This window comes from Colias philodice, chromosome 21 (assembly GCF_061535455.1).
Source record: "Colias philodice isolate Cphi_HAF_F1 chromosome 21, ilColPhil1 Martin Lab GWU primary, whole genome shotgun sequence".
Classification (NCBI taxonomy): domain Eukaryota; kingdom Metazoa; phylum Arthropoda; class Insecta; order Lepidoptera; family Pieridae; genus Colias; species Colias philodice.
This window is the reverse complement of record NC_143106.1, coordinates 852,093-879,126: the sequence shown is the minus strand read 5'-3', so window position 1 is coordinate 879,126 and position 27,034 is coordinate 852,093. Positions and strand designations below refer to the sequence as shown.

General features: G+C 31.9%; 2 protein-coding genes across 5 annotated transcripts in view; one reads left to right on the top strand and one right to left on the bottom strand.

The window, feature by feature from the left end:
• Window positions 1-1,000: 1,000 nt before the first annotated feature.
• LOC149478624 (TLC domain-containing protein 3A) lies at window positions 1,001-24,245 on the bottom strand. The gene is made up of 8 exons (XM_089709017.1): window positions 24,099-24,245; window positions 22,706-22,806; window positions 13,557-13,718; window positions 12,460-12,622; window positions 11,105-11,278; window positions 9,295-9,525; window positions 2,467-8,733; window positions 1,001-1,891 (listed from the first exon to the last, which is right to left on the bottom strand). Exons 1-7 carry the CDS (start codon window positions 24,117-24,119, stop codon window positions 8,605-8,607), a joined length of 981 nt encoding a protein of 326 aa, XP_089565143.1. The 5' UTR covers window positions 24,120-24,245; the 3' UTR covers window positions 1,001-1,891; window positions 2,467-8,604.
• Window positions 24,246-24,688: 443 nt separating this feature from the next.
• The window catches only part of coro (protein coronin), a 33,971-nt gene continuing 31,625 nt past the window's right edge, over window positions 24,689-27,034 (top strand). For 2 of the 4 annotated variants that reach the window (XM_089709008.1, XM_089709006.1), the window contains exons 1-3: window positions 24,689-24,819; window positions 24,968-25,114; window positions 25,742-25,939. In XM_089709008.1, coding sequence (XP_089565134.1) covers window positions 24,790-24,819; window positions 24,968-25,114; window positions 25,742-25,939 — 375 coding nt within the window. In that variant the 5' untranslated portion in view covers window positions 24,689-24,789. Of the gene's footprint in view, window positions 24,820-24,967; window positions 25,115-25,441; window positions 25,601-25,741; window positions 25,940-27,034 lie in introns of those variants that run through there. The other 2 variants (XM_089709007.1, XM_089709009.1) reach the window with 2 other exon arrangements.

Sequence of the window (27,034 nt, the reverse complement as noted above, 5' to 3'; positions counted from 1 at the left end):
ACATCGATTTTAATTAATTTACGTCAATAAAAATATATTATTATCTAATCTCATCGCATGTTATTTATTTCATAGAGATAAGGATTAATCGGATAGGCTTCAATAACCATTCTTATGACGTTATATTATTTAGTGGATTATATTATTAAAAGCAAAAATGATATGTAATAATACAGGATTACAAATGAATATAATTTGTATTTTTATGGCAATATAAACGACTAACCGGATGACAGCAATATTTTTAATACTAATTATATTAACATTATAAATGCAAGTCTGTCTGTCTATATGTCAAGCTTTCACTGCTAAACATCTCTGACATGGAATGAAATTTGAAGATCCATTGTCAAAAAATTCTTCTCCTTTTCAGTATTTTGAAGTGAAATTTATTTAGGCGCGTTGAGAGTAAAATTTCAAGGTCGTGTCATGGCAACACCGTCACGTCATGGAATACGGCGACGATTTTGATACTTGCCAAAGAAGTTTCACTTCTGACACGTGTGCTCGGCACACACGCTCTTTTTTATTTCAATGTTTACCTTTAATAGAATATATTTTGAGGTCAAACTTCGAGCAAAAATTAATGAATAAAAATATTATTGTTATTTGTGAAAGAAAGACTGAAACTTTCCAAGAATGCCTATTTATTTATCAATTAATTTGAATTCATTACGATAACATGTGTTATCTAAAAGACACGTGCCTTGACATTGTCTTTAAAAGAATGAATTGTTTTCCATATTAGTATAACCATTTTAGACTAGATATAAATTTCTATTAACCTCTGTTACTTCGCACATTATTAAGACCAAGAAATGTAAACAAAACGCGCTAAGAACGCTTTTTATCTGACAAAGCCATTAACGTATAATAGGTAAATACCTGGACCTAAAGTGTTACCTTGGGGCACACCATTATCGTTCATAGAAATTGTGACAAATAAAAAATTCAACAGTTTCAGAGTTTCGGGATATGAACAAAAAATAAAACTCCAGTATTATTATAATAGTATTTATTAAAACATCCACAAAAATAAATAATAATAAAGCATTGCATTTATCTATATTAACAACATGAAAGAGATAAATATTAACAGATTAAAAGAAAACAAAACTTCTTTTTAATACAATTCCACGAATTGCAGATGCGTAGCTTATCATAGATAAGGCCAATTTAAATTACAACGAATGTATGAAAAAAACATTTTAATTAGATTTTTTACATTTTTAATTTAGATGAATTAATATTGCCTGATTCTTTCAGTAACCTTAATAACAAAACATACGTTACATTTGAAAGTTCAAACTAATATTTACGATAATCAATACAATGGACCAATCGTTCAGGCAAAAAAGCTGCAATATTTTGAAACAATATTAAATAAAAATACAGAACGGAATGCGTAAACAGATAAAAGTATCAAAAAAGAAAATGCATTCGAGAAAAAAAAATTGGAACATAGAACCTCTTTTTTGGAAGTCGGTTAAAAACGGAAGATACGTATTCTGACTAAAACGGCAATAGATCAAACATGTTTAAACAGAGCTTGTCTAATAGATTTTCACGTTAATGTCAATGCATTTGATGCAATAAAATAATTATCATGACGTGTACATTTGAATGTACACTTTGAAGTATCAAACGAATGAATCGTTAGCGTCGTCATACAACAATTATTTTTTTTCCCTATTCAGAGACACAATCCCCTTTTAAGGGTTTAGGTTCCCTAACAATAACAAAATGGACTAAAGAAGCTAATTAATGAAAATAATTGACATCACATTCATAAGACCTTATCCCCTACATCCAATGCTATAGTCGAAAAAAGATTATTTTTATATCTTCACAGAAAAATATTCGAACTATTTACATTCTAACATTTTTCTTCCTAAAAATAGTCCGGGATCCATCGCCCATTTTTGCAAGTGATTACTATCAAGCTAATTTTTCGTGAGTAGCTTTATTTTGATGAGATGCCCAATAATTTCATGTACGAAACTCTCGATTGTGGTAGCTTACAGAGGTAACAAGGATAAAAAAAATTTGGTTTGACGGTTCTCCAATATTTATTACGCAATTTGTAGGACAATATGTCTGTTGAATTATATAAGTATTAAATAAGTGAAAATAAAAAAATCAGCTGGTTAGTAATCATTTATGATGACTTCGTTATCGATACACATTGGAAAGGGGGACTCTTTGATCAAACCATAGATTTTGTAGGACTAATATTTTTTCGAATAATTTAGATAATTATCTTGAGATTGAACAAAAAAAACATTCAGTTAGTAATTAATATTTGAGAACCATCAAATCAAAATATAATATCCTTGTTTCCTCTGGTAGCTACCACAATCGAGAGTTTCGTACATGAAATTATTGGGCATCTCATCAAAATAAAGCTTCTCACAAAAAATTAGCTTGATAGTAATCACTTGCAAAAATGGGCGATGGATCCCGGACTAAAATATATATTTCTTATTATGAAATCTATTAGACAAAACTCTATTTTAAATCTTGCTACTTATGTTGACATGCGTAATCCTACAATCTTCATTGCTATAATATATAAACAAAAATAATACTTCCAAGCTCAAAATATTGTACAATAAGATCATTTTACCATCATTTTACAAACCGCGTGCAGTACGTATATAATCCACGACATATTTTCGTCAACTACCTTCACGAATACATATATAAACTGAACTGCGGCATACGCGTAAAAACACGTTCCTTTTGAACTCAGCTAATTTAGCTCTCTTTTCGGCTAATGGTTTAAATGTATATTCTATCTTTGTCTCACTACAGAGTACGTAAATGTGTACGTTACTATATTTGTGTGTGTGTAGAATGTTTATGTAGATAACGCGGAAGGGCTTGAACTTCTAGTTTATTCGCATAGAACGCTTCTACGTCCTACTAATATTATAAATGCGAAAGTTTGTGTTGATGGATGTATGTTTATATGTGTGTATGTTCGTCACTCTTTCACGCAAATACTATTGAACCGATTATAATTAAATTTAGCACACATATAGAGGATAACTTGGATTAACACATAGGATAGGTTTTATCCCGGAAATCATACGGGATCGGGAACTATGCGGGATTTTCTTTGATAACGCGGACGAAGCCGCGGGTGGAAAGCTAGTCAATTTATATATATGTATTCTGAGCCTTCAATGTCAATATTCAATCCAACATTACAACTACAACACCGAAAAAGCACCATTCTAGACATCCACTAATTTCACTATCAGCCGACACCTTTTGAAATAAAATTAAATTGGTGATGCGAAAGTCAATAGAAAAAGAAAATAGTTACTTATGGGAAATTATATTATAATTTAATAATAAAGTAAGTATATAACACAAAGTATGTAAATAATGTCAAACGTATTCAAATCAAATCAAATCAATTTATCACAAATTCAGTGTGTATCACAAAACATATGGTTCAAAAATACAAAAAAAAAGTAATATTTTGGTGCCGGTCCTTAAGCGGATTACACACTATCGCCTAAGAATTTAAAATACAACAAGTAAAATTTTAAAGCAATTTGGTTACTCAGAAAAGTGCATTTTATTCGATAGTGTGCAATCGCCCTTACATTCATTAAAATGCAAACTTTATACGCTATACGTTTCTAATAAATTTTGACCCACGGCCTATAATAACAATTTGAAATATGACATCTATAGAATTTGGTGGTCGGAAGGGTTACTTAACAATTATGAAGACATACTTATTTAGTAATTACAATACTGAATCTATAATATACATACTATTTACTTTAAAATGGTTGTGCGTTGGAAGCATTCATTAAAATAATATCACATTATATGGTAAATTATTGAGATTTCTATAAATATTCAAGATAATGGTAGATCATTACAGAGAAAACTAAGAAAATAATACTTAAAGAATGTTTACAAACGGAAGCTTGCATACGTCTTGTCTCTCTGACGTCTGGAGCAAGACTGAACCAAGACTGAACATATTACGTTAAAAATTCGAAAGTCAATACAGCAACCATTGCTTACGTCACTTATTTCAACACCAAACATACCGTAAACCATATATTAATGAATAATATAAAGGCTTATTCAAACTAGAGCAGTATCCGCTACCGCCTTGGGTAGCTGTATCCCGATGGCACGCGATTAAATCTCTTACTTAGTATATTATAGAGACTCTAATCCTGTACCTTTCGGCTGTTCGCTACCGTACTAGGATTGGTATGCGATTAGAGTCTTTATAATATATTACATAAGAAATTTAATTGCGTACCCATCAGGATACCGCCGTGGGTAGCGGATACCGCTCTTGTTTGAAAAGGCCTTAAGGTAAATAACATTGACGTGGTCAATTCAGCAACCCTATCGAACTACCCCCATCCAAAAACCTTTCCCTCTACCGTAATACATATTTTCTATTCGATTTTACTTCAATATACAGCATGTTCCTTTTTTCCATTAAAATTAAAAACATACAAATGCGTGATAGAAATTAAATAATAAAGAGGTAAAATTTTCAGTCATTCAGTAAAAAAATACCAGAAGAAATGCAACAGTTAATATGAGGTTCGAAAAATAACATAAAGCTGCTAATTTAATATAAGCCTTATTATTGATACAATAAGGTTCAATTTTCCATTTCACTCGCTTATAACGGCCAATTTAAATGAGCAGAGTTGCAATGCTATTGCTATCTCTGTCTCTATTACTATAAACGAGAAGGACAAAAGATATTATACGTCCAAATTAAATCGCATACTTTTTTTTTAAAGTGTAAAAGAAAAGTGGATGAAATAGTGAAATGAATGAAATAGACGATTTTAATACTATCTTAATCCAAAGCATAAATATGGCATTCTATATTGTTTATCTATAATATGAAATATATTATAATATTCGATATATTTATATAATACTTGATAATATAATACGAGATTCGAACACTAGCCAAATTTATATAGAAAACATCATTATTTTGTATCTACCCTCAAAAAATCGCAATTAAACATTTTTGTTTTCTTCGTAATATTATATCTTTCATGACAGAATATTCTGTGATTTCTAACACTGGTTCAGGTTCGTTATTTTACCTTCTAGTCCCTTTTGCTTTTAAAAATCATTATTAGATCTAAAAAATAAGGTATTTTTTATATTTGACTAGTGTACGCGTCCTCACAATATGACACAAATTTCAACTTTGTACTACTTATAATAAGAGCGTTGTAAATATAGGCCTTTTATAAGACTGGTAAATTCAATAATATTCGTCAATGAGATAAGCATTCCTATTGGTTATTTCATCTTTGACGTCAAATACGTTCATCCTGGTTAATTTCGGTTAGGTTTTGCACTATATACATAATATAACAATAATGCATGTTAAACATACAAATACTTTTTGCTGGGATTTTAAATTCACTCTGTATAACAATTCCACTGGATATCGACATCGGTTTTAGGAATCTGATCCTGAGATTATTAAGGTCCAATTTTCGTTAACCATATGTCAGAACACGCGTTATATTTATCTCTTTCTACCAATACAAAATAGCCATTTACTAGAGCGAGAGGGATAACTTTCGTCTGTCATTAGATTCCTTATTCTAAAAAATTGTTATCCCAACGCAATAGAAAAGAATAAACTTATACAAAGCGATGTATAGCACAAGCAAATTTTAAACGTCATACGAAACTGAACCTTAAGCGTACTATAGAAGGATCAGATTCCTAACAACTTTTCTATCAGGACTTGTTGACCAACAACGTACCATAGATCCAAAAATCCTGTAACTACTTTTTCATCAGTATTATAGTTCAATAATTTATACTCCGTTTAGTTAAATTTTTTAGTTATATTATTATTTTGTTTATTCATACTATGTTGTCATATGCCTGACTGCATCGAGTTGTCCTGTCTCTTTCCCTCTTTACTGTTATAATATATCCTTCTCACTCCCCATCAACAGTTTCAATCCATTTTAGTCTATGGTACATTGATATCTATGGTACACGCTAATTTCAATCCATCTTTAGTCTGTGGTACATTGAATAGCTACCCTAACTCCCTTGTTCTATGAACTTAAAATACTAGGATAATTTAATGACTTCGCATAAGCTCAGACGAGTGGTATGTAAGCTCATCATGTAACAACAATAAATATTAAACACTAAAATTAAACTATGCTAGGTGGCACTCAAAATGTGCGAGAGAGATAGTAGATCTTGTTTAAGTGATTTAATTGAAGAAAATTTGATAATTGTGAGTTCTTGAACATTTTGAAGAATTGTCCAGATTTCTCCTGGATATGGAGATAAGCCTATAAATATGCGATTTTTTTTTTACATTTTCGGTATAATTCTTTCTCTCTTAGTATTTAGGTATTTTGAATCTGGAATATAGTTACATATTGCTTAATTTTATCTACTGTTTCACTTACACATTTTAAGGCCGTTAACATTCGAACATAGGTTATGTAGCTCCGTTTAAAATCACGTTTTTTTACATTGCCAGTTTATATTATAGTGGTAAAACTAGGAACTATTAGTAAATAAATTCTTATGAAATCAATATAAATAGAAATAGAAACAAACACATATATTCATAAATAGTCAAAGTTTTCGGGATTATATTCAATTTCAAGCTCGATTAAAATAAATTATTAAATAGAGAATGCATATGGTAACACATATAAGTATTTTACTTCTATAAACTAGCAATATAAAAAACCTCTTTTAAACGGAGCCTTAGGGTCCGTTCACATAGACCGGCTCGGAGAGGAGAGCAGATTCAAACTATAGAACTATAGATTCAAATTCAGAGTATCATGATGCAAACAGAGTTTTGAGTATTTGTACTAAGGTTTATTTTTGCGTGTGCACTGCTTTTGACATTAAGAATGCTTGAACGCGCTTGGTGTGAAATAATAAGAGGAGCTGACCGGCTCCGATCGCGTACTTTCTCTCGTTCGTGAAAAGGAAAATGCGCGCCGATGCTCTCCGAGCCGATCTGTGTAAACGGACCCTTAACATATTAAAGATCTATAACACTCGATGTAACCTAAATATATATCCACTATAGACCTGTTCAAACTCGGTACGCGATTATAGTCTCTATAATATAGTATGTAAGAGATTTAATCGCGTGCTATCGGGATATCGCTGTAGTTGGAACAGACCTTAAATTAAACACTAGAATAACCAACTGGTAAATAATTTTCAGATGTTTCTATTTTAATTATACAGATTTGTGTTTTAAAATAAAATAAAACACATAAATGTCATAATGTGGACGATAGTAAATCGTTGGTGAATAAAAAATTAATAATTTTTTTTCGTAATATTTTTCTCTTGAAGGCCACAAAAAAGTTATTGCTCTGTTGTCTATACATGTTAATGAGGATAATCTTAGGTCATGAATAAAGATAATATAATATGTAAGAAGTTTGAAAACCTTAACAGAAGAATATTTCCAAATATATTGGATACAAGAAGTCAATTTGACAGTGTCATTCAACCATTTAAGAACAATTTCGATAAACAAATATTTGTCGATGAAAAAAAAAATAACAAAATGAACAGTACTTTTTCTAATAAAGCGCAAAGAAATGAAACATTTTAATAGTCTCTAAATTATACAAGAAAACTTCACAAATTTTGAAGATAGTCACAAGATCATTAGTCATAAGCTTTCAAGAAAAAAAAACACAATATAGATAACGGATAAAAAATAATTATTATATACACCAATACAGCTGTCAAAAACCATTACATTGACGTACAATAAAAAAACTAGACTCAAAAGCGATACAATATACTTTGAACTTTACTGCAACGAAATAAGGTGTAAGTTACAATGCATATTTTAATACATCATTGCGGGCTGTACAAAAGAATTTGAACTTTATTTCATATGAAATAAGGTGTTAATTACAATAACTTGTATACAACGCGATGGGCGATACAATAAAGAAAGAAAAGAAAAAATATATAGACTTTGAACTTTACTGCCACGAAATAAGGTGTGAATTACAATGAATGTTTTATAATACCGCGGGATAGATAATAGAATTTTGAACTTTATTTCCTGGGAAATAAGGTGTAAATTACAATAACACGTTTTATACGACTCGACAGGCGATACATTAGAGACAGAAAGAAGAGTAAATAAATAGACTTTCAACTTTACTGCCACGAAATAAAGTATCAATTACAATGAATGTTTTATACAACACCACGGACGATGCATACAATAGAATTTGAACTTTACTGCGATTGCATAAGGTCTAAATTACGATTAATGTTTCATACAACGCCGCCATTAATACAGTAGAATTTGAACATTACCGCTACGAATAAAGGTGTTAATTACAACAAATAAAGAAAGCAAAGAGAGATAAACATACTTTGAACTTTATTAACATGAAATAAGGTGTCAATTACCAAGTCACTCAAACATTTATGACCTATTGAGTTTATTACGTCAATATTTAACGACCTTTTGGTTTATAGATTGTACGTCAATATAACAAAATCATAGCGACACACAAGACTCGAAGGACCACACAAACAAACACACATCCATCAACTCTGCTTAGCTTTGCCGGTGAACAGTTTCAAAGCGCCCGACGCCATGAGGCAGAACCAGTATAGTTGCGGTAGAAGCAGGATGCATATGGATACCTTGCAACCCGTTGGTAGGGAGCTTATTGCCTGTGGAAAGATATTTATTTATTTTATTTTTGAAGTGTAGAAAGAAAGTTATAATGATAAGATAAATATTGTTTTAATTCTATACTAATACTAGCTTTTGCCCGCGACTTCGCTTGTGTGGTCAAAGAAAATTGTTTCATCCATGTCATATTTTCATTAATGATATGATGTTTACACTGAAATAAACGTTGTATGACACATTTTTTTTTTTTACTTTTTCCTTTTGCATGGTATATTTAAATATAATAAACTATAACTATATACTTTATTGAGTTCGTCTCGTTCTTAATCGACTTGTTATGCTCAACCAATTTTACTGCTTGGTAGACCTCGCTACCTAACGACAAGATCCTTTTGCAAATAAATATTTTAAAGTGAAACTTTTTTCCGACTCAAACTTTTTCGTCTGTGTTGCATGTCGCGTGACAGTCGGCCGCGGAGTGGAGATAACAGTTATTTTTATACCCTTAATGGAATATAATTACGAAAATCTTTAGGTTAAATGTCTGTGACGTGAAAAAAAGTTTCACGTGTTGTTTTTTCCTGTAATTTTACACTAACCTCCAAATACGTGACACCCTTCGCGCGGCTATACAACAGGCACACGTAGGGCAGACTCAGAACTCTGCACAGTAAGAACGACGCAAGCATCGCCAGGCCGTTGAACACGTATAGCCTTGTTTTCTTCAGTCGAAGTCGGGACAAAATGCCCCGGAGAGACACGAACGGGGTCGATAGCTCCATGAGGTATACGAAACCGAATATGCAGTCGCCTAGACCGCCGCGGAAGTACTGATAAAGGGAAATAAATAAAAGTTAATTTTGTGAAGTATATTAAATCAATTTAACTATAAATCTGCCTACCTAGATAAGTAGATGAATAGGTATTTACCTAAGGGCTGATTTTTCAATCCTTGGTTAAAACTTATTCATCAAATAACGTATTAAACTACCATTTCAAAAGTGTATTCTAATTGTCCGTATATGATAGTTTACAGGTGACATTTTAAAATGTTCGTGTAATACATACTTTATTGGACGGATAAATTTTAACCAAGGATTGAAAAATCGGCCCTAAATAGGTTAGACATATAGGTACCTATCTATCTATTTTTATTCATCTATTTATACAATTTTGTAAGTTTGCAATGTTGTAGGGGTCAATCTCTGGATCTACTGATTCAATTCACAAAAACCCAGTCCTATGATGATTCCTATCTACCTCCCTAGATAGGTTAATACTTAGTTAGGTTATATAGACAGGCACCTTACTATCTACCTATTAACCTATACCAATATCTATACGAATTCGTGAGATTGTAACGTTGTAGGAGATAATCTCTGAATCTAGTCGACAATCAACAAATATAAATAATAATATAGTCGACAATCAACCAATATAAAAGATCATTTTTAGTCATAAGCGGGAGCAGAAGAAGCCGCATTTGTGTTTTTTTCAAACACAAACTCAACCTTAACATTTATTTATTCCAATAGAATTCTTCTAGCACTTTTGTTTCATGAACATAGTTTTACCAGTGATATAAATGCTTATGAAATATAAGCATTTATATCACACTTTCGTAGTCGGATAAAAATGGCATTTCAAGAATTCGAAGAAAATAATAAATAAAAAAGAGCGTGTGTACCAAGCACACGTGTCAGAAGTGAAACTTCTTTGGCTAGATTAAAAGAAACCAAAACCCTCGCCTTACTTCATGACGTGACGGTATTACCACGACGCGACATTGAAATTATTCTGTCAACGCGCCTAAAGAAGTTTCACTTTAAAATTGTCTTGAGCTAATTATTTCTTCTATCTTTGCACATGATAAACTGAAAATTTTATACATGTTTTGAGCCAAACTTATTCTTCTATCCATCTATCAAGCCAAATATGTGTAAAACGTGCAACATAAATCCAAAAATGTAACTGCGTGCAAACATAAAATTGCAACAAACATTTTCAACAACAACAATTTAACATTTTTAAATTAAAAAAAAAGACGGGTATGTACTCCGGGAGTGCCGGCAGAAGTGAAAACTTGATTATTAACGTGGAGCATGTTTGATATCCATCCGTCTTACGCTTTTTCGATCAGGTCACGTGTCCTGTCGCGAGTTTAAGATTTTATACCCATTACAGAAAAAGTGCTCAACGCCGCTAAAGAAGTTTTCACTTCAAAAATTTAGATAGGGTTTAATTTTAAGCGCGGGTTCTCTTTAATCTGGTTTTGTCGTATATCACATAGACAACTATTAAAGTGTTAAAGTTTTAAAGTTAGACTGTGTTTAAATTGTTTTGTGGTAAGACCATAAAATTTTCGACACTCTTTCTTGTCTATCCATTGAGATAAAAATTAATACTCACCACGATAACCAAAAAGCCGAAGCTGCCAATAAACAGATGGTGCATCAATATCACGGGCTCGTGTTTACAGTACGTGAGGAAGGAGGGCTTGGAGGGCGAGTCGCCCGCCGCGAGGGACCGGTCCTTGGTCAGACGCCAGTGGTAGCCTATATTGGTCGTCATGTGCACGTGTACCTGCAAAAATACATAGATAATCTTTATATAAAAAGTGTCACTTTGTTTGTCCGCGATGGACTCCGAAACTACTAAACCAATTTTAAATTTGGTTTTCACGGATATAAGTTAAACTTGGAATTGAAAGCTGTTAATGAAGTAGCAAGGTAAAATAGAAAATTTAATTGTAAAAAAGAGCCAATATTTGCTGCTTTATTGTAGGAAATTAGCTGCCAGAACATTTTTTTTTTTCAATGTACTCAAACAATTAATAAAGAAAGCTTTAAAAAAATAATGAAATAATTGGCAAAAAATCGGTCACAAAAAATTAAAATTTAAAACTCAATCGAAACAATAACGTTATGTCATCATGTACCATTCAAGTAAAACTACAGTATAAGGGCGCTTGTGCACTACAAGGAATTTTACTGTCCGGCATTCCGATTTTTTACGGTCCGGTGTGGCATGAAAAAACCGATGAATTGCTTGTGCACCTGTCCGTCTTTACTCGGATCAGTGCGGTACAGTTCAAGGAAGTATGGCGGTATAATGCTATCATAAATGATTGTTTTCGCATTTTACAAGAAACGAGTAAAAATATAGAAGGTGAAATATTATACTTCGTTATAATAAAAAGTAAAGTTCCTTAAGAGATTTAAAATGCGTGTTTCACTTATTTATTTTAATCGGTGACGAGGAGCTAAAGCTATTCCCACTTGAACTTTAACTTACCAACAGTTACTTAGATAATAATTATAGGTCAATGCTTGGTCAATATATATAAAATAACATTACCGACTTCTCAAATCTCATTGCCAGCTAAAAGAAAGTAAAATAAGAGCTTGCTTTCAATTGGCATATGCAATAAAAAGAGTAAAATCCAAGCAAGTGGGCACTCGAAAACAATAATTATACCTACAGCGACTCGTAAACTCAAAAAACCATCCGGAATAGGGAAAAGTAAAATGTCGGACAGTAAAATTACGTATAGTGCACAAGCTAGTATTTAGATTAATTGCGTGCCATACCGGACCTTAAAAAATCGGAATGCCGGACCGTAAAATTCCTTGTAGTGGACAAACGCCCTAAATAGAAAGAATATAATACGTATATGTATCAACCTAAAAGATCCAACAAATATAAAAAAAAAATATTCAACCACAACCAAGCCTCAAACATCCATCCAAAACTCCCCAACTCACCATATACATAGACCATATGTCATAAAAGAAGTAAGCTGCCCCGAACCAGGCGTACGCCTCGGATACATAGTGCGAGGTTCGAACCAGGTCCCGTGTACACGACCACAGACACACCACTGCACCCGCAACGCAACAGAATGCTGCTTGCACTGCTGACACTAGCCTGGAATGAGAAAATTGCCCATTTGTTCCATGACTGCTTGCCTGAAAGAAACCGCTATTTAGCGATAAGACCGCCGTTTGTTACAATGTATCTATAGATAAGTCTCAAATTGTTATTTATCTAGAGCAATAAGGCATGAAAAAAAAATAAAGATAAATTAAGCATAATCTTTTGTAAATGTTACTAGAACATCAATTACTGTTTATCATTATGAAGACACATAACAAACAACACTTCTAGAAAACATAATATTACCTATGTTATATTATACTAGTGGTCCGCCCCGGCTTCGCCCGTGGTACATATTTCGCAATAAAAGGTAGCCTATGTCCTTTCTCGGGTATCAAAATATCTCCATACCAAATTTCATGCAAATTGGTTCAGTAGTTTAGGCGTGATTGAGTAACAGACAGACAGACAGAGTTACTTTCGCATTTATAATATTAGTATGGATTGTACATTTGGAAAGCTCTCGTTTACCTAATCATCCCTTATAACTAAGCCAATCAAATCAAATTAAATTTGTTGTATTAAAAATTTGGTCTTGGACATTAAAACAATATTTATAGTAAGTATGCAGTAATATAGAAATAATCTTAAGTTGAATTCATCACAAACTAAAGATGAAAAAAAAAAGACGGGTTGCACTCCGGGAGTGCCGGCAGAAGTGAAAACTTGATTATTAACGTTCAGCATGTTTGATATTTTGGAATGGTATCCGTCTTACGCATGGAATATAAGGGCTAAAAAAATCCGTCTTACGCTTTTTCGATCAGGCCACGTGTCCTGACGCGAGTTTAAGATTTTATACCCAACGCCGCTAAAGAAGTTTTCACTTCAAAAATACGGAGAAAATCAGAAACGAATTCTACTCATCCTGCCCACTACTACCCACACATAATAACCCTACCAAATCCACAGCAAATACACTCACTTATTGGTAATATCCAGTACATCTCCTGAACTCAATCTATACTTGTTCCGGAACCTTTCCCCTAGTCCCGTGAACAGAGCCGCCACGTTGAACAGCTCGAACAGCGTCATAAAGTACACGAAGCCCAGGAGGGTAAGTGCACCACCGCGCGTCTTTGATATACTGTAAAAAAATGTGACATGGATTAAAGGTTTAAAAATAATTAAATGATTTGATATTCTGCGTACTAGGACATTAATCCTTGGTAAATGTAATGTGCATTAAATCCATCTGTTTAAACTTTAAAGTGGGTCAAGATCGAAAGGAGTCGGTCAGTTTCATACATACAAGACAATCTAACAAAAGAGTTAAAATTTAATAAAAAACAAATACATAGATACGAAATGAACGACATTGCATAGATAAGAAGGATGTGTGTTATTTTATTATTGTGTTATTTTTTTTTATATTTCATATGTGGTGAGGAAGGAATAAAACCGATTAATTTTTTATTTTTGTTTTCTGATTCAAGATAATCCTTACTTGCGCAATTGTTTTGCTTTGATTGACGTAGGTCGTAGTGATATTTATTTAAATTACTTTCCTCGTCAATTTTTACGTTTTTCCCTAATGAGTCTTCCTTGTGACTAAACAAAGCATTCTCAAGCTCTGCGCTTAGCACATTCGGCCATTATTATTTCTATATTCTATACACAATTAATAATAAAAATAGGTAAAATCCCTGAAATCCATTACAAATACAATCATAACTGTACTAGCATTCCTTCAATACAATTTCTTTACCCTTAAGATCTACATTAAATATTAATTCCTATACTGCATTGAAAGATGCAAATATGGCTATAAAGTACATTTTCTTTTGTCTGCTCTAGGTCAAAGCATTGAAAGAAGTCCGCAGTACGTCTATTATTACGTAAATTTAGCTTTTTCTTGCGAATCGGCAGCACAAAACGACTTGGCAGAAGAAACTATATTCAATGATGGAAATATGCTAATCTCAAACTATAAATCTTATATAAGGTTTCCTCTTGATTCTTAGAAGAGTTTTATGCTTTGTATCGAACGGTCTATCAACAAATTATATATCTATGCTGAGCTAAGAAGCCATATTTTGAAGTGAAACTTCTTTAGGCGCGTTGAGAGTAAAATTTCAGGGTTACGTTATGGCAATACCGTCACTCCATGGAGTAAGGCGACGATTTTGGTATCTTTGAATCTTGGCAAAGAAGTATCACTTCTGAGACGTCGGCACACACGCTCTTTTTTTAAATATCTAATTGATATTGTTGGTGTATTCTAGATCTGGCTAACCCACGCACGTCGTTTGCTTTTTCATGGATGCTCCGTTCCTATTGGTCATAGCATGATGTCTTATTATAGCCTAAAATCTTCCGCGCTAAATGGAATATTTTTTCTATTCGAACCAGTAGTTGTTTGAGATAAGCGTTATTTTTATTGTTCCAACACACAAAATCCGCCATATGATAGTGGGAAAAAACAGGATTTTTTATTTTGTTTCCTAAAAAATTTATGGATAAAAGATTCCTATTTTTTAATAAATTTATTCTTTAGATTAAGGAATAAAAAGTTACGTCAACCACCACTACTCTCCTCTGAAAAAGGAGTCACAGCACCTCGCAAAAACGGAGCCTGCCAAAAACACAAACCCTGATCTATATCTCAAGCTTCAACATAGCAACTTATCAGACGCTTATCACTGTAAACATAAACTATTTGCAGATTAACGCCAGATGCCACGTCAGGGTCAATGATAATGTCTTATTTTTACCTTTTCTAAACATCAAAGTCTTCATACATCGCTATTTTATTTGGCAATCGCAACGCTTGAGAAAATATCTTGAAAATTGAGGAATTGTAATGGATAGTTACTGTTGCACATTGTCTATGAAGTTTATTATAAGCCCCCGGAAATAAAATTACTAAACCAAAATAGGTAATTTAGATTAGATATCCAAAATCCCAATACAATCAAATCACTCAAAATATAACTTATCATAAGCCCTATTGTAATTACCGGCTCTTCTCTGTAGAAACTGATTTCCAAACCGGTGATAACCAGTACCTAAATCTATGTTATGACGATTCAAAAGTGTATCTATAGAAGAGGTCTATTTGAATAAATAAATATTTAAGTTGGAAATTTTAAATGTCTACTACTTCTAGATTACATTTTCTTAATTCTACCCATAGAACGTTCATCATCTCTTAAATAAGCCTTAAAGGTAACAATTTAAGGTCAAAATAACCCAGAATTTTAACAGAGATTTGTGAAAAACTCCGTGTAATACCTCCGTTTATAACAAAGTTCGTGTAACCTATCACGGTAACGTCAACTAGAGGACACTTCAAGCTCTGAAAAGTCGAGCGTGCTCATCTTAATGAAGCCAGCATCAAACTTGCTAATTCTATAATAAATTCACGGATTCTAAGTGAAACTGTTTTTCTGTGTTGCACAATGTTATTTAAATAAACGTATGATTATCTGACACTTGTACTTTTATCTGTAATCTGCAATATGAGGTATTATGAAACTGGAAGTAACAATATTATTTTTAAATATATTATTTAAAAATCAATCAATCAAAAAATCAATTGCGTACTAAGACCCGAAATTTTGTGTCAGTATCTCCCGGCCTATGTTTTTAAATATGATTAATTCTTAGTCCATTAATAACATGATGGCGTAGCTATTTCTTTATCCTTATTCTGAAATTTGCTACTTATTGGTTAAATTATTATATTTAAATCAGTTTTAGAGGTATTAGAGGAAAACGATATTATTACTTCTTGATTTTCTGTGTTTGTTTTCCTGTGATTAAATTCACATAAGTATACTAGTTATGCGTCGCGGTTTCACGGTTCACCCGCATTAATTTGAGGAAAAGATTATTCAGAATATAATAATTGTTCTACGCAGTGCACGCAAAGGAAGATACATATATTTTCACGTTTATAAAGTTTTTGCACAGATCGATTGTCTTTAAATAATTATTAAATTATATGTTTATTCAAAATTTGATGTACGCTGTTGATTTTATATTTAAATACAGTCCGATGTAATGCATTTTCGCAACTTGTCAGCGATACCATCTTTACTTCATCATTTTGTTTACAAATATCAATTTGCATACCGAATGAAACATATTCAATTACTAGCTGAGGTCCGCGGTTTTACCCGCAGTGCTCCGCTCCTGTTGGTCTTAGCATGATGATATATAGCCTGTAGCCTTCCTCGATAAATGGGCTATCTAACAACGATCGGACCAGTATTTCCCGAGATTAGCGCGTTCAAACAAATTCTTCAGCTTTATAATATTAGTATAGATGTATGTACGGGGCTATGTTACAAATAATCCGATTTATTTCATAAATAACCATAATTATCCATGGCTGGTTATTACGTTCATAATATAAATTTGCCAGTCAATTCACGGCGTAAACTGTCTGGAAATAAGAGGTCCTAATACGGTCCCTGAATGTTTAAATTAATGACACTTGCATTTTGGAAGTGAAACTTCTTTAGGCGAGTTGAGAGTAAAATTTCAAGGTCGCGTCATGACAATGCCGTCACGTCATGGATTAAGGTGACGATTTTGGTATCTTTGAGTCTTGCCAAAGAAATTTTACTTCTGACTCGGCAGATACGATCTTTTTTATCATTGTAATTAAAATATTATCTTGCTTTTGTTTACTTTTCGGCCTATCATTTTAATTTTATTTCGGTAACCTTTTGCTCTGGTTGCATGAAAGATATTAAAGGTATCACTATAGTAGTAGTAGTGAGTGATAAGGTAGACGAATAATATATTATAATTTTTACTTCTCCCCCAAAATTTGATTTGCCTGAGATGACCTTGCCTAACATATTACACGCACATGGATTTATCTTTTTTAATTGCCAGTTTCATACAATAAATGTGCAATAAAACATAATATAAATAAAGTCATAAAATCCCATACCACAAGCTAAATTGTAAAATGTCCTACTATCCTACTTCCTACTAATCTTCTTAAATATAAAAATGAATCGCAAAATGTGTTGGTAAGCGCATAACTCGAGAACGGCTGAACCGATTTCGATAATTCTTTTTTTATTATATTCCTTGAAGTACGAGGATGGTTTTTATGTAGAGAAAACGTCAATATGTACCACGGGCGAAGCCGGGGCGGACCGCTAGTACAATTATAAATGCGAAAGTTTGTGAGGATGTGTCTGTGTGTGTGTTTGTTACTCTTTCACGCAAATACTACTGAACTGATTACAATGAAATTTATCACACATAGAGGGTAACTTGGATTAACACATATAGGATAGGCTATATCCCGGAAATCCCACGGGAACGGGAACTAGCGGGGGTTTTCCTTTGAAAACGCGGGCGAAGCCGCGGGCGGAAATCTAGTTATTATATAAGTGTAAGGCAAACATACAACATAAAATAAATTTACAACAAACAGTACTAAAGCTCTGAAAAACATGAAAATCAAAAACTATATTGTTTTTCAATATCACAGTGGCTATCAGAACTCTTGATGGCTATTTAATAACCCAAAATGATACTGAATTTTTATTTTATACTATCAACATTTATTTCTAATTGAGGACATGAGTTCAGCCGCCTACGAGCTATTTATACTAGACCACCACCCTGGCTTCGCTCGGGAATTATTACTGTAGTAGATAAAAACCTAAATTACAAACGTAAATATTTTTTACGACTCTTTATTATGCAATATCTATACTAATATTATAAAGAGGAAAGGTTTGTATGTATGTATGTATGGTTTTCACGCATAAACTACTGGACCGATTTTGATGGGCACAGATAATCTTTAGACCCTGAGAAAGAACATAGGCTAACTTTTATTGCGAAATATGTACCGCGGGCGAAGCCGGGGCAGACCGCTGAAATAAGACTGGATAATAACACATTAAAACATAAACATAGCAAGTGGACAGCGGCCTTATTTCTTGAGCAATCTCTTACAGGCGACTATAAATATATTATAGGATAATGTTTAAATTACAAGACGCAATTAAAAAGAGAAAAAAAAAGAAAGAATTAAAAATCTACTGCTAATCCAGATTCGAATCTATCTCTGCGCAAAACTGCACGCAATTCTGACCAGCTATTTCCATCCTTCCACATAAACTCTCTTGTTCACAATATGAGTACGCGAGTAATCTTAATACATACTATTATAAAGGCGAAAGTTTGTATGGATGTATGGATGTATGGATGTTTGTTACTCTTTCACGTAAAAACTACTGAACCGATTACAATGAAATTTAGCACACATATAGAGGGTAACTTGGATTAACACATAGGATAGGTTTTATCCCGGAAATCCCACGGGAACGGGAACTATGCGGGTTTTCCTTTGAAAACGCGGGCGAAGCCGCGGGCGGAAATCTAATATTGACCTAAATTCATTTCACAAAATATACTACGCAATTACCTACTTTCTATTTTTACCTACCCACTTTTGTTTTAATTCCGTGGGGAAAAATTTAATTAAAATTTTAATTATACATACATAGATATGTAACAATTTTTGTTTACATTTAAATAACCAATCTGTTTAAATAACTACTAAGTAAACATGATTATAAAAATGTTTTTTAGATATTGAACATGAGGTTACTTATATTACTTATATCTGAGAATTTTTTTATGTAAGTACATAAATTTGTTTTTATCTTTATATTATACCTTTTGACTTGACCTATCCAATAATTATGTGTTTTGTTTTATGGCGTAAATAAATGTATTTTTTATTGTTTTTTTTTTTCATTTAGTTGACGACTAACTTGAAAAATATTTTTTCAAAATATGTACATAAGATACAGATTATATGAACAGCTAACTCCAAAAAAATTGCTTCTACTTAGGCCATAATAACGAATAAATGTATTATAAACTTTCCCATTCTTAATACAACGCTACCAATACTAGATTTGCATCGCCGTTTTACCCTAAAAAATATATATAACACTATAAAAACAAATGAGTTTACAGATATCGATTAATTAAAAAAAAAACGTAACAGTGTCAATTTTTATCACCAACCTTGAGAGAGACGCATCATACTCTGTTATTCGCAAGATTAGAGTTAAAAATATCGTATTAATTTTTTGTTTTTTATATAATTTGTAGAGGGCGAAAGTTTTCACACATCAGTAAATATATAGATAGATAAAGATAAATAAGATATGTAAATAGGGATGTTTTTAAAGATTGTGGTTTGTATGATTTTTTGTTTCTCTCCTACGACAACCGCGAGGTTGTTTTTACTTTTATATTGATTTAAAACGAATAAAGGCCACGTTATAGGTACTTAAGAGGCTCTTTTTTTATTTCTTTTTTAATCCAGACGGAACCGAGAAGATGGTCGGAGAAGATGGTCGAGTATAGAAATATAAAGAAATCCAAAGGATCTTCGCTGAGTAAACAAAAAATCTTATTAACAATTGACTTATACATCAAATTTGGTACTTTGTAGGGCTAAAGCTTATACGCTAACGTCAGCAGAAGATTTTGAAGCAGGCCGCAATAAGAGGGTTTGAAAAACTCATAAGATGAGATGAAAATCTTAGAATTTTTAATCGAGACTTAAAAATTGGTAAGAAGGTAGTCTAGATAAGAATATTCCAGCTAAAAATGATTTTCGCAGAGCAGATTATATTAAAAGCTACGGAGTACGTACGCCCACACGGAAATTTTTATGAAGTAGATATATTTTTAATGGACACCTGGAATTTGTCTGCTGTAGATTCCTAGTACGAAAAATTAGCTAACGGAGGAAAAAATGATGAAATGGATTTTTTGATAGGGTTGGTTGAGCAGAATAATGGCAATAAGATATTTTATGTCCTTGTTTATGTCTATAACCGCTTGAAGTGTCACAGTCACAGACAATATATTATTATAGGCTCATAAACTAATTACTCTGAACATTATTTTTCTTATACATATTTGCAACATTTTTGCAGCATTTTTCATTAATGCTCCACTCCTACTGGTCGTAACTCGTAACGCGACCAAGTCAACACAACATTATTTTATGCATTCGCTAGTTATAGTTAGTTAGTTAGTAATATTAACTCATTCATATAGACATACAAAATCTCCAGCTTTACAAAATATATCTAACGATTAGTTTCCTCAACTAATGACTGTATTGTTCAAACTCATACGTTATGTGTCCCTAAAAACATTACATAATAGTTCCAAAATAACGACGTAACAGCAGATTTTATCTTCTACATATACATATAAAATAACTAGCTTTCCGCCCGTGGCTTCGCCTGCGTATTCAAAGAAAAACCCGCATAGTACCCGTTCCTGTGGGATTTCCGTGATAAAACCTGTGTGTGTTAATCCAACCTACTCTCCATGTGTGTGCCGAAAGAGTAACAAACATTCATACATACATGCTCAAAAAATTTAGCATTTAGTATAGCTATTCTAGCTAGCATTCCGCCCGCGGCTTTGCCCGCTTTGCCTAAAACCTAATAAATTATATACTAGAACCTTTTTCTTGTATCACTCTATCTAATAAAAAAACGCATTTTAAAGATTTAATCATACATAGGGACATAGGGACAGAGAAAGCGACTTTGTTTTATACTATGTAGTGATGATTTGCCAAATTTCTCTAAAGTTAACGGCATTTAAATTTCCCTAATACGGCACAAGGCCGTGAGCTCACAGCGCATTAATTATAACAGTTTGTTATTTACTTTACACAATTCTTATGTAACGTATTACGTTAAATTATGAAACATATGGCAATGAGCATAGTCGCATATATCCATAATCTTATTGTTACTGTTTAACTCAACACATTTATTTATTCAATTATACTTCTTCTTGTAGCACTTTTGAATCGTCATACATTGAATTCATTGCCGGAATTTCTTGTCCGAAATTCCGTAGTCCTCCGTTTTCAAACTCAAACATTTATAAATTCAACTATATGTATTTCCTTTAGAAGAGAGTATTTTGTTAAGTTAAACTTTAATGAGAAATTGAAAAAAAATTAGACTTGATTCAAGAAATAACACCTAACAATACAAATACGAAACTCGGTGTTATTGACCGCTATATACCTAATTTAAAATTAATCATAATTTATAATTAACTAGAGGTCCGCTTCGCCCGTGGTACATATTTCGCAATAAAAGGTAGCCTATGTCCTTTCTCGGGTATCAAAATATCTCCATACCAAATTTCATGCAAATTGATTCAGTAGTTTAGGCGTGATTGAGTAACAGACAGACAGACAGAGTTACTTTCGCATTTATAATATTAGTATGGATTGAAAATTAATCTAAATAGAAGGTTAACTTGTACAGAAGATATTGAAAAAATTACGACGATGATAACTTCGACTATAAAATATAATTTAAAACGCAACATTATTGTAGACATTCAGATAAATTATGTAAGCATCGAGAAGAATACTTAAAAATAAAATGCGAAGGCAATTAATAAACAAAGGAATAAATTATTTAAATAGTTAATCACAAAAAATAACATTAGCATAAAGTATTATTAATAGACATTATTCATACAAATTCAAATGTTAACCTTAAATATTTTTTTGTTTGATTTACCATATTATATGACAGGAAAAATATTATTATAATATGATTTACTGCCTTATACCTATAGGGGAAAAATAAAGGCAACTAGCTTTCTGTCCACGACTTTGACTACATAGACAAAGGTTCACTCAATTGCAATGTGAAAAATGGACAAACAAATTAAAAAATACATGCATTACTAATAATAGGAAGTACGTTAATCTGACCACATAACCCCAAAATTTTAACTAAACAAACTAGCTGTGCCCCACAATTTTACTTCTTTCTTTTCTTCCCTCCTATTTTTCATAGCATCATAATATAGGCTTATATAGACCTTCTTTGATAAATCCTCTCCAATACTATATTTTTCATATTAGACATGTGTCATGTACCATATTAGACACGGTTCTAATAATACGGACATCAGATTAATACGTCCAATCAAACAGATAAACAAACTCTTCAATTTTATAGAATAAGTATAGATAAAATAATCTTATATATCTAACAGATAAAAATCACTACTAATCTATCATACCTGTCTTCTGGATTAAGATGGCAGACGAGATGCAGAGCTGCAAATAGAGAAGCTGCGTTGCAAGCACCAAGGAATCCCAACACCACGCCATGGTGTTGAGCCTGCAACAAATGTAATGTCAATAAATATATAGAAATAACTAGCTGCCCACCGCGGTTTCACCCGCGTGGCTCCACTCCTGTTGGTCATGGCGTGATGATATATAACCTTTAGCCTTCCTCGATAAATGGGCTGTCTAACACCGAAAGAATTTTTCAAATCAGACCAGTAGTTCCTGAGATTAGCGCATTCAAACAAACACTTCAGCTTTTTTCAAACTCAAACATTTATTTATTCAATTAGACTTCTTCTAGAAGCACTTTTGAAACGTCATTACATATTTTTAACATTTACCACCGATTCGGAAAGCAGTATCTACGGAGAAGAACCGGCAAGAAACTCCATAGTTGCTCTTTTTAATCATTCAGTTTTTCAGTCAGTTTTACAATTTAATTTTACAAAATACATATGTAACATCATATAGTATCGTAATATTCCAAAGAACTGTCCTGTGGTTTATAATATTAGTATAGATTGGGGAAGAAAAATGTTGGTAATCATGTTTTCTTTACAATTAATAGCATCAATTATACTGGACTCGTATTATTTCAATATTTCAGATATTTATTAAATATGGACCTAATAAGGGGCCAAAATAAATATGGAGCCTGTATAGAGGAGGAAATGATATGGGCATTGTAAGTACCTTGAGAATCCCGTTAGTGTGTCACAAGAAACATAGCCTTTTAATAATATAAGCAAAGTCAAAGCATAAGTATTAGATAATCACCCAATTAAATAATTGAAATCAGTCCATAGATTAAGGTATAAATAAATGTATTTTGCCTTAATCCATATAATCCATAGCAATTAACAATAATTACAGACAATACTTGTCTGTAACTAGTTTTTGGTACATAATATTATGACATCTTAGTGATGATGTCACAGTGTAAAATACTATTTTTCATTATAACAAACACATACTTATCTATATTATGCTTCAAATCATACACAAAGGATTTGTTTTATTACTCATAATTTTATGTACACAAACATTTTACTTTATTCATATTTATCTTTTTTTAACTCGCTAAAAAAATATTGCATTTAAAATATTGCGCAAAAACTTCACCCACTTTTTTTAAATAGGTAATAAACAAAATATAAACAACCATTTAAATGAATTATTTCATCATACAAATAATTTATAATTATATTTCTAGGGTGTAGCTTATCCTTAATATTTAAACGTTTTGAAGAAATAATATTGTTAATAATTAAGGTCCCTTCACAGTTTAATTGAAAACAAATTATGTTTTTTAATAATTACTAAAATAAATGTACTTTTTACCTTAGACGTTGCAACTTCCATTATTATATCTATTTATAAAGCTTTAGCCACTAGTACTAAATAAGATACAATCAAAACATTTTTAAATGCATTTGTAAAAAAATATTTAGTAATTTTACGGCAATAGAAAATCCGCAGTACAGCCAATGGATAATGTCAATTTGAAACTGTCAAGTATCAAATGTCAATTGTCAAACAGCATTTAACTGTCAACTAACAACTATAAATTGCCAGTGATGAAAAGAGCGTCGTAAAACGAACGTCCTGTGGGACTTCCTGATTTTTGTTCCTGATTACTGTGTTCTGAACTGAGAGTAATAAATATATAAAAACCGTTATTGTAAAAACCGCTAAAATAATATGTAGTATGATAAGTAGATGAGATTCGTCTTCACAAAATAATATGTAATATATTGTGTACATTTAGTAAAGATATAATAGTTCCATTTTTCCATATTAACGAGTACCATTTATGGAATTTTATTTATCACGATTTATAATGAATGTTACATACATATTATAGCTTTGTATCTGTGGTTTATCTATTAATATAATTTCGCCCTACCCTCACAATTCATTATTCATCCAAGAACTACGCGAAAGAATTAAAAAAACCTGTGCAACTTAATAATAATTCTTATTAATTTCAGTATCAGTAACATCATTTTTAAATAATCGAGAAAAAACAATAATGTCCATGGATATAGATGTTGAAGTAAAGGTATGTGATTCAAAACAAGTTTTTAGAAACAAACTTCACCAAGCAAAAGTTATGCTTTCAGTTCTTATTCTTTGAAATTGTTAATATTAAACGAAGTTATTCAATTCTTACGCTTGTTAATTTTTGTTTAATTTACTTTCTCCAATAGGAATTAAAGAGGCATAATAGTTTATCAAATCGAAATTCAAAACGAGCACAACTACTCAAAAAAGTTGGAAGGGAACGTTGTCATAGTTTTCACGCTGAGAGCTCTGAAAGTAATAAAGTATTACCTACTCCTATTGATCCACCAAAAGTAAGTATATCTTAGATATGTACCTACCATTTTCCAGAACTTAAAAATAAAAATGAAAAAGAAACTACAAAATACCAGCACTCAAAATCGATTCATTACGAACGCAGGCTTACGAAAAATTTAAATATGTATTTGACATCTACAGTATACGTTCAGAAATCAACATATTCTTCAAACTAATTTGAAATTCAAAATACTATATTTATGTTATAATAATTGTGTTTATGTAACAATATTAATAATAAGTATATTTCTTTAATCAGATTGTTAATTAAGCCTCTACGTTTTGTTTATTTCCATTTTAAAAACATTATTTGTAGTGGCTGTAAGCATTACCAAATATGGAGTTCGCTCGTTTTCCCAACCGTCCTCCCTTCGAACCTTAGCAGCTCTCAATTTTAATTTCTATAAAACATTCAGGAATAATTCAAATGAATTCATAGTGTTATTTAGTGTATAAAATAAAATTTCTTCTTCTATTTAAACGTGAGTGTGATTCAATATTAAAAATAAGTAATGTCAAAATAGGTCATAGCAGTGGCATATAGGTTATGTTTTACGTGAAATTATTGAAATAATATATTAATTGTGTGAATCTTGTGGTAAAGTGCGTATTTTGGTTTGCAGATGTCGTTTAGGGTGGTACGTAGTTCAAAATTCCGCCACGTTTATGGCCAGGCACTAAAAAGGGAACAATGTTATGATAACATAAGAGTTTCGAAGAGTTCATGGGACTCTACGTTTTGTGCTGTGAACCCAAAGTTTCTGGCTATCATCGTAGAATCTGCCGGCGGCGGTGCTTTCATAGTCCTGCCTCACAATAAGGTAAGATTAATGCAGTTAATATACGGAAAATAACTTCCCGCGATAATGAGCACAGTTTATCACTGCGATTTTTTGTGATTGTTATTCAATATTTTCCACTAATTAGTATAATGCATGCCTCTTGCAATACTTATTAATAATCCGATATAAATTTTATACTTAAGTCTATCCTCTTATCCCCTCTTATGTGTAATGACATTTTCCGGATTTTCCCTTTCGGTGCCACCGGGAGCCGGTTGGTCAACAGACAGCGAAATTTTGAGATAGACTTTTACTGTAACTCGATTTTCTCCGTATCTAGTACGAATTAAGTTAATTCAAGTTATAAATCTTATTGTCAATTGAATAATCTTTATTCACTTTCAACCATTTCTATATAAATACTCAATCAAAGCTAACATAGAACTTTCAACATAGGGTACTGTGATATTTAGATAAGTTTCGGTTATAATTTGAATTAAAACAACATTTGGAAGTAATTAAGACATTTTATTTACAACTTATCACATTAGGTTTAAAATAAAACACAAAATTCAAGTGCCACCATACAAATTTTTTACACAACACACGATCTTAATATCGTCACAAAAAACCGCCACTTGAACGAGTCATCAAAAGTGGGTATCGTATTTCAACCTTATTTTAAATGACGCATGCCGATATGGACACGATGTTTTGTTTATTAGAAACTTAAGCTTATAAACTATGTATTACGAAAGCATCGCAGCACTATATTATATATATCTTGAGTAGGAGTTAAACAAAAATGGGTCAAAAATTTGGGTCAAAAATTACGTACATTTAAAAACATAGTTTTTGGAAAAAATATTGCAACTAACGGAACTTTAAGACATTTTCTAAGATTTAGATAGATTCAAGCATCAAAACAAATCAACAAAACAGTATAGTTCTAGGAAATATTTCAAGATATAAGTTGTTAAAAGTAGCAAAAAATTTTTCATTTTGGTACCTGGAGGCTATAAAAGTATGGATACGACTTTTCGTAAAACATAATATTTTCAAGGTATGACTCTTATTAGATGTGTTTGTTTTTTACTATCATACATTCAAAACATCTATTCTGGTCATATTTCG

Excerpts from the sequence above, each read along its gene's own strand:
- LOC149478624 (XM_089709017.1), bottom strand. The coding sequence starts at position 24,119 with ATGGAAGTTGCAACGTCTAAG. Across the intron at positions 22,807-24,098 it reads TGGAAGTTGCAACGTCTAAG|GCTCAACACCATGGCGTGGT; the intron begins GTAAAAAGTACA and ends CATTTGTTGCAG. Across the intron at positions 13,719-22,705 it reads CATCTTAATCCAGAAGACAG|TATATCAAAGACGCGCGGTG; the intron begins GTATGATAGATT and ends ATTTTTTTACAG.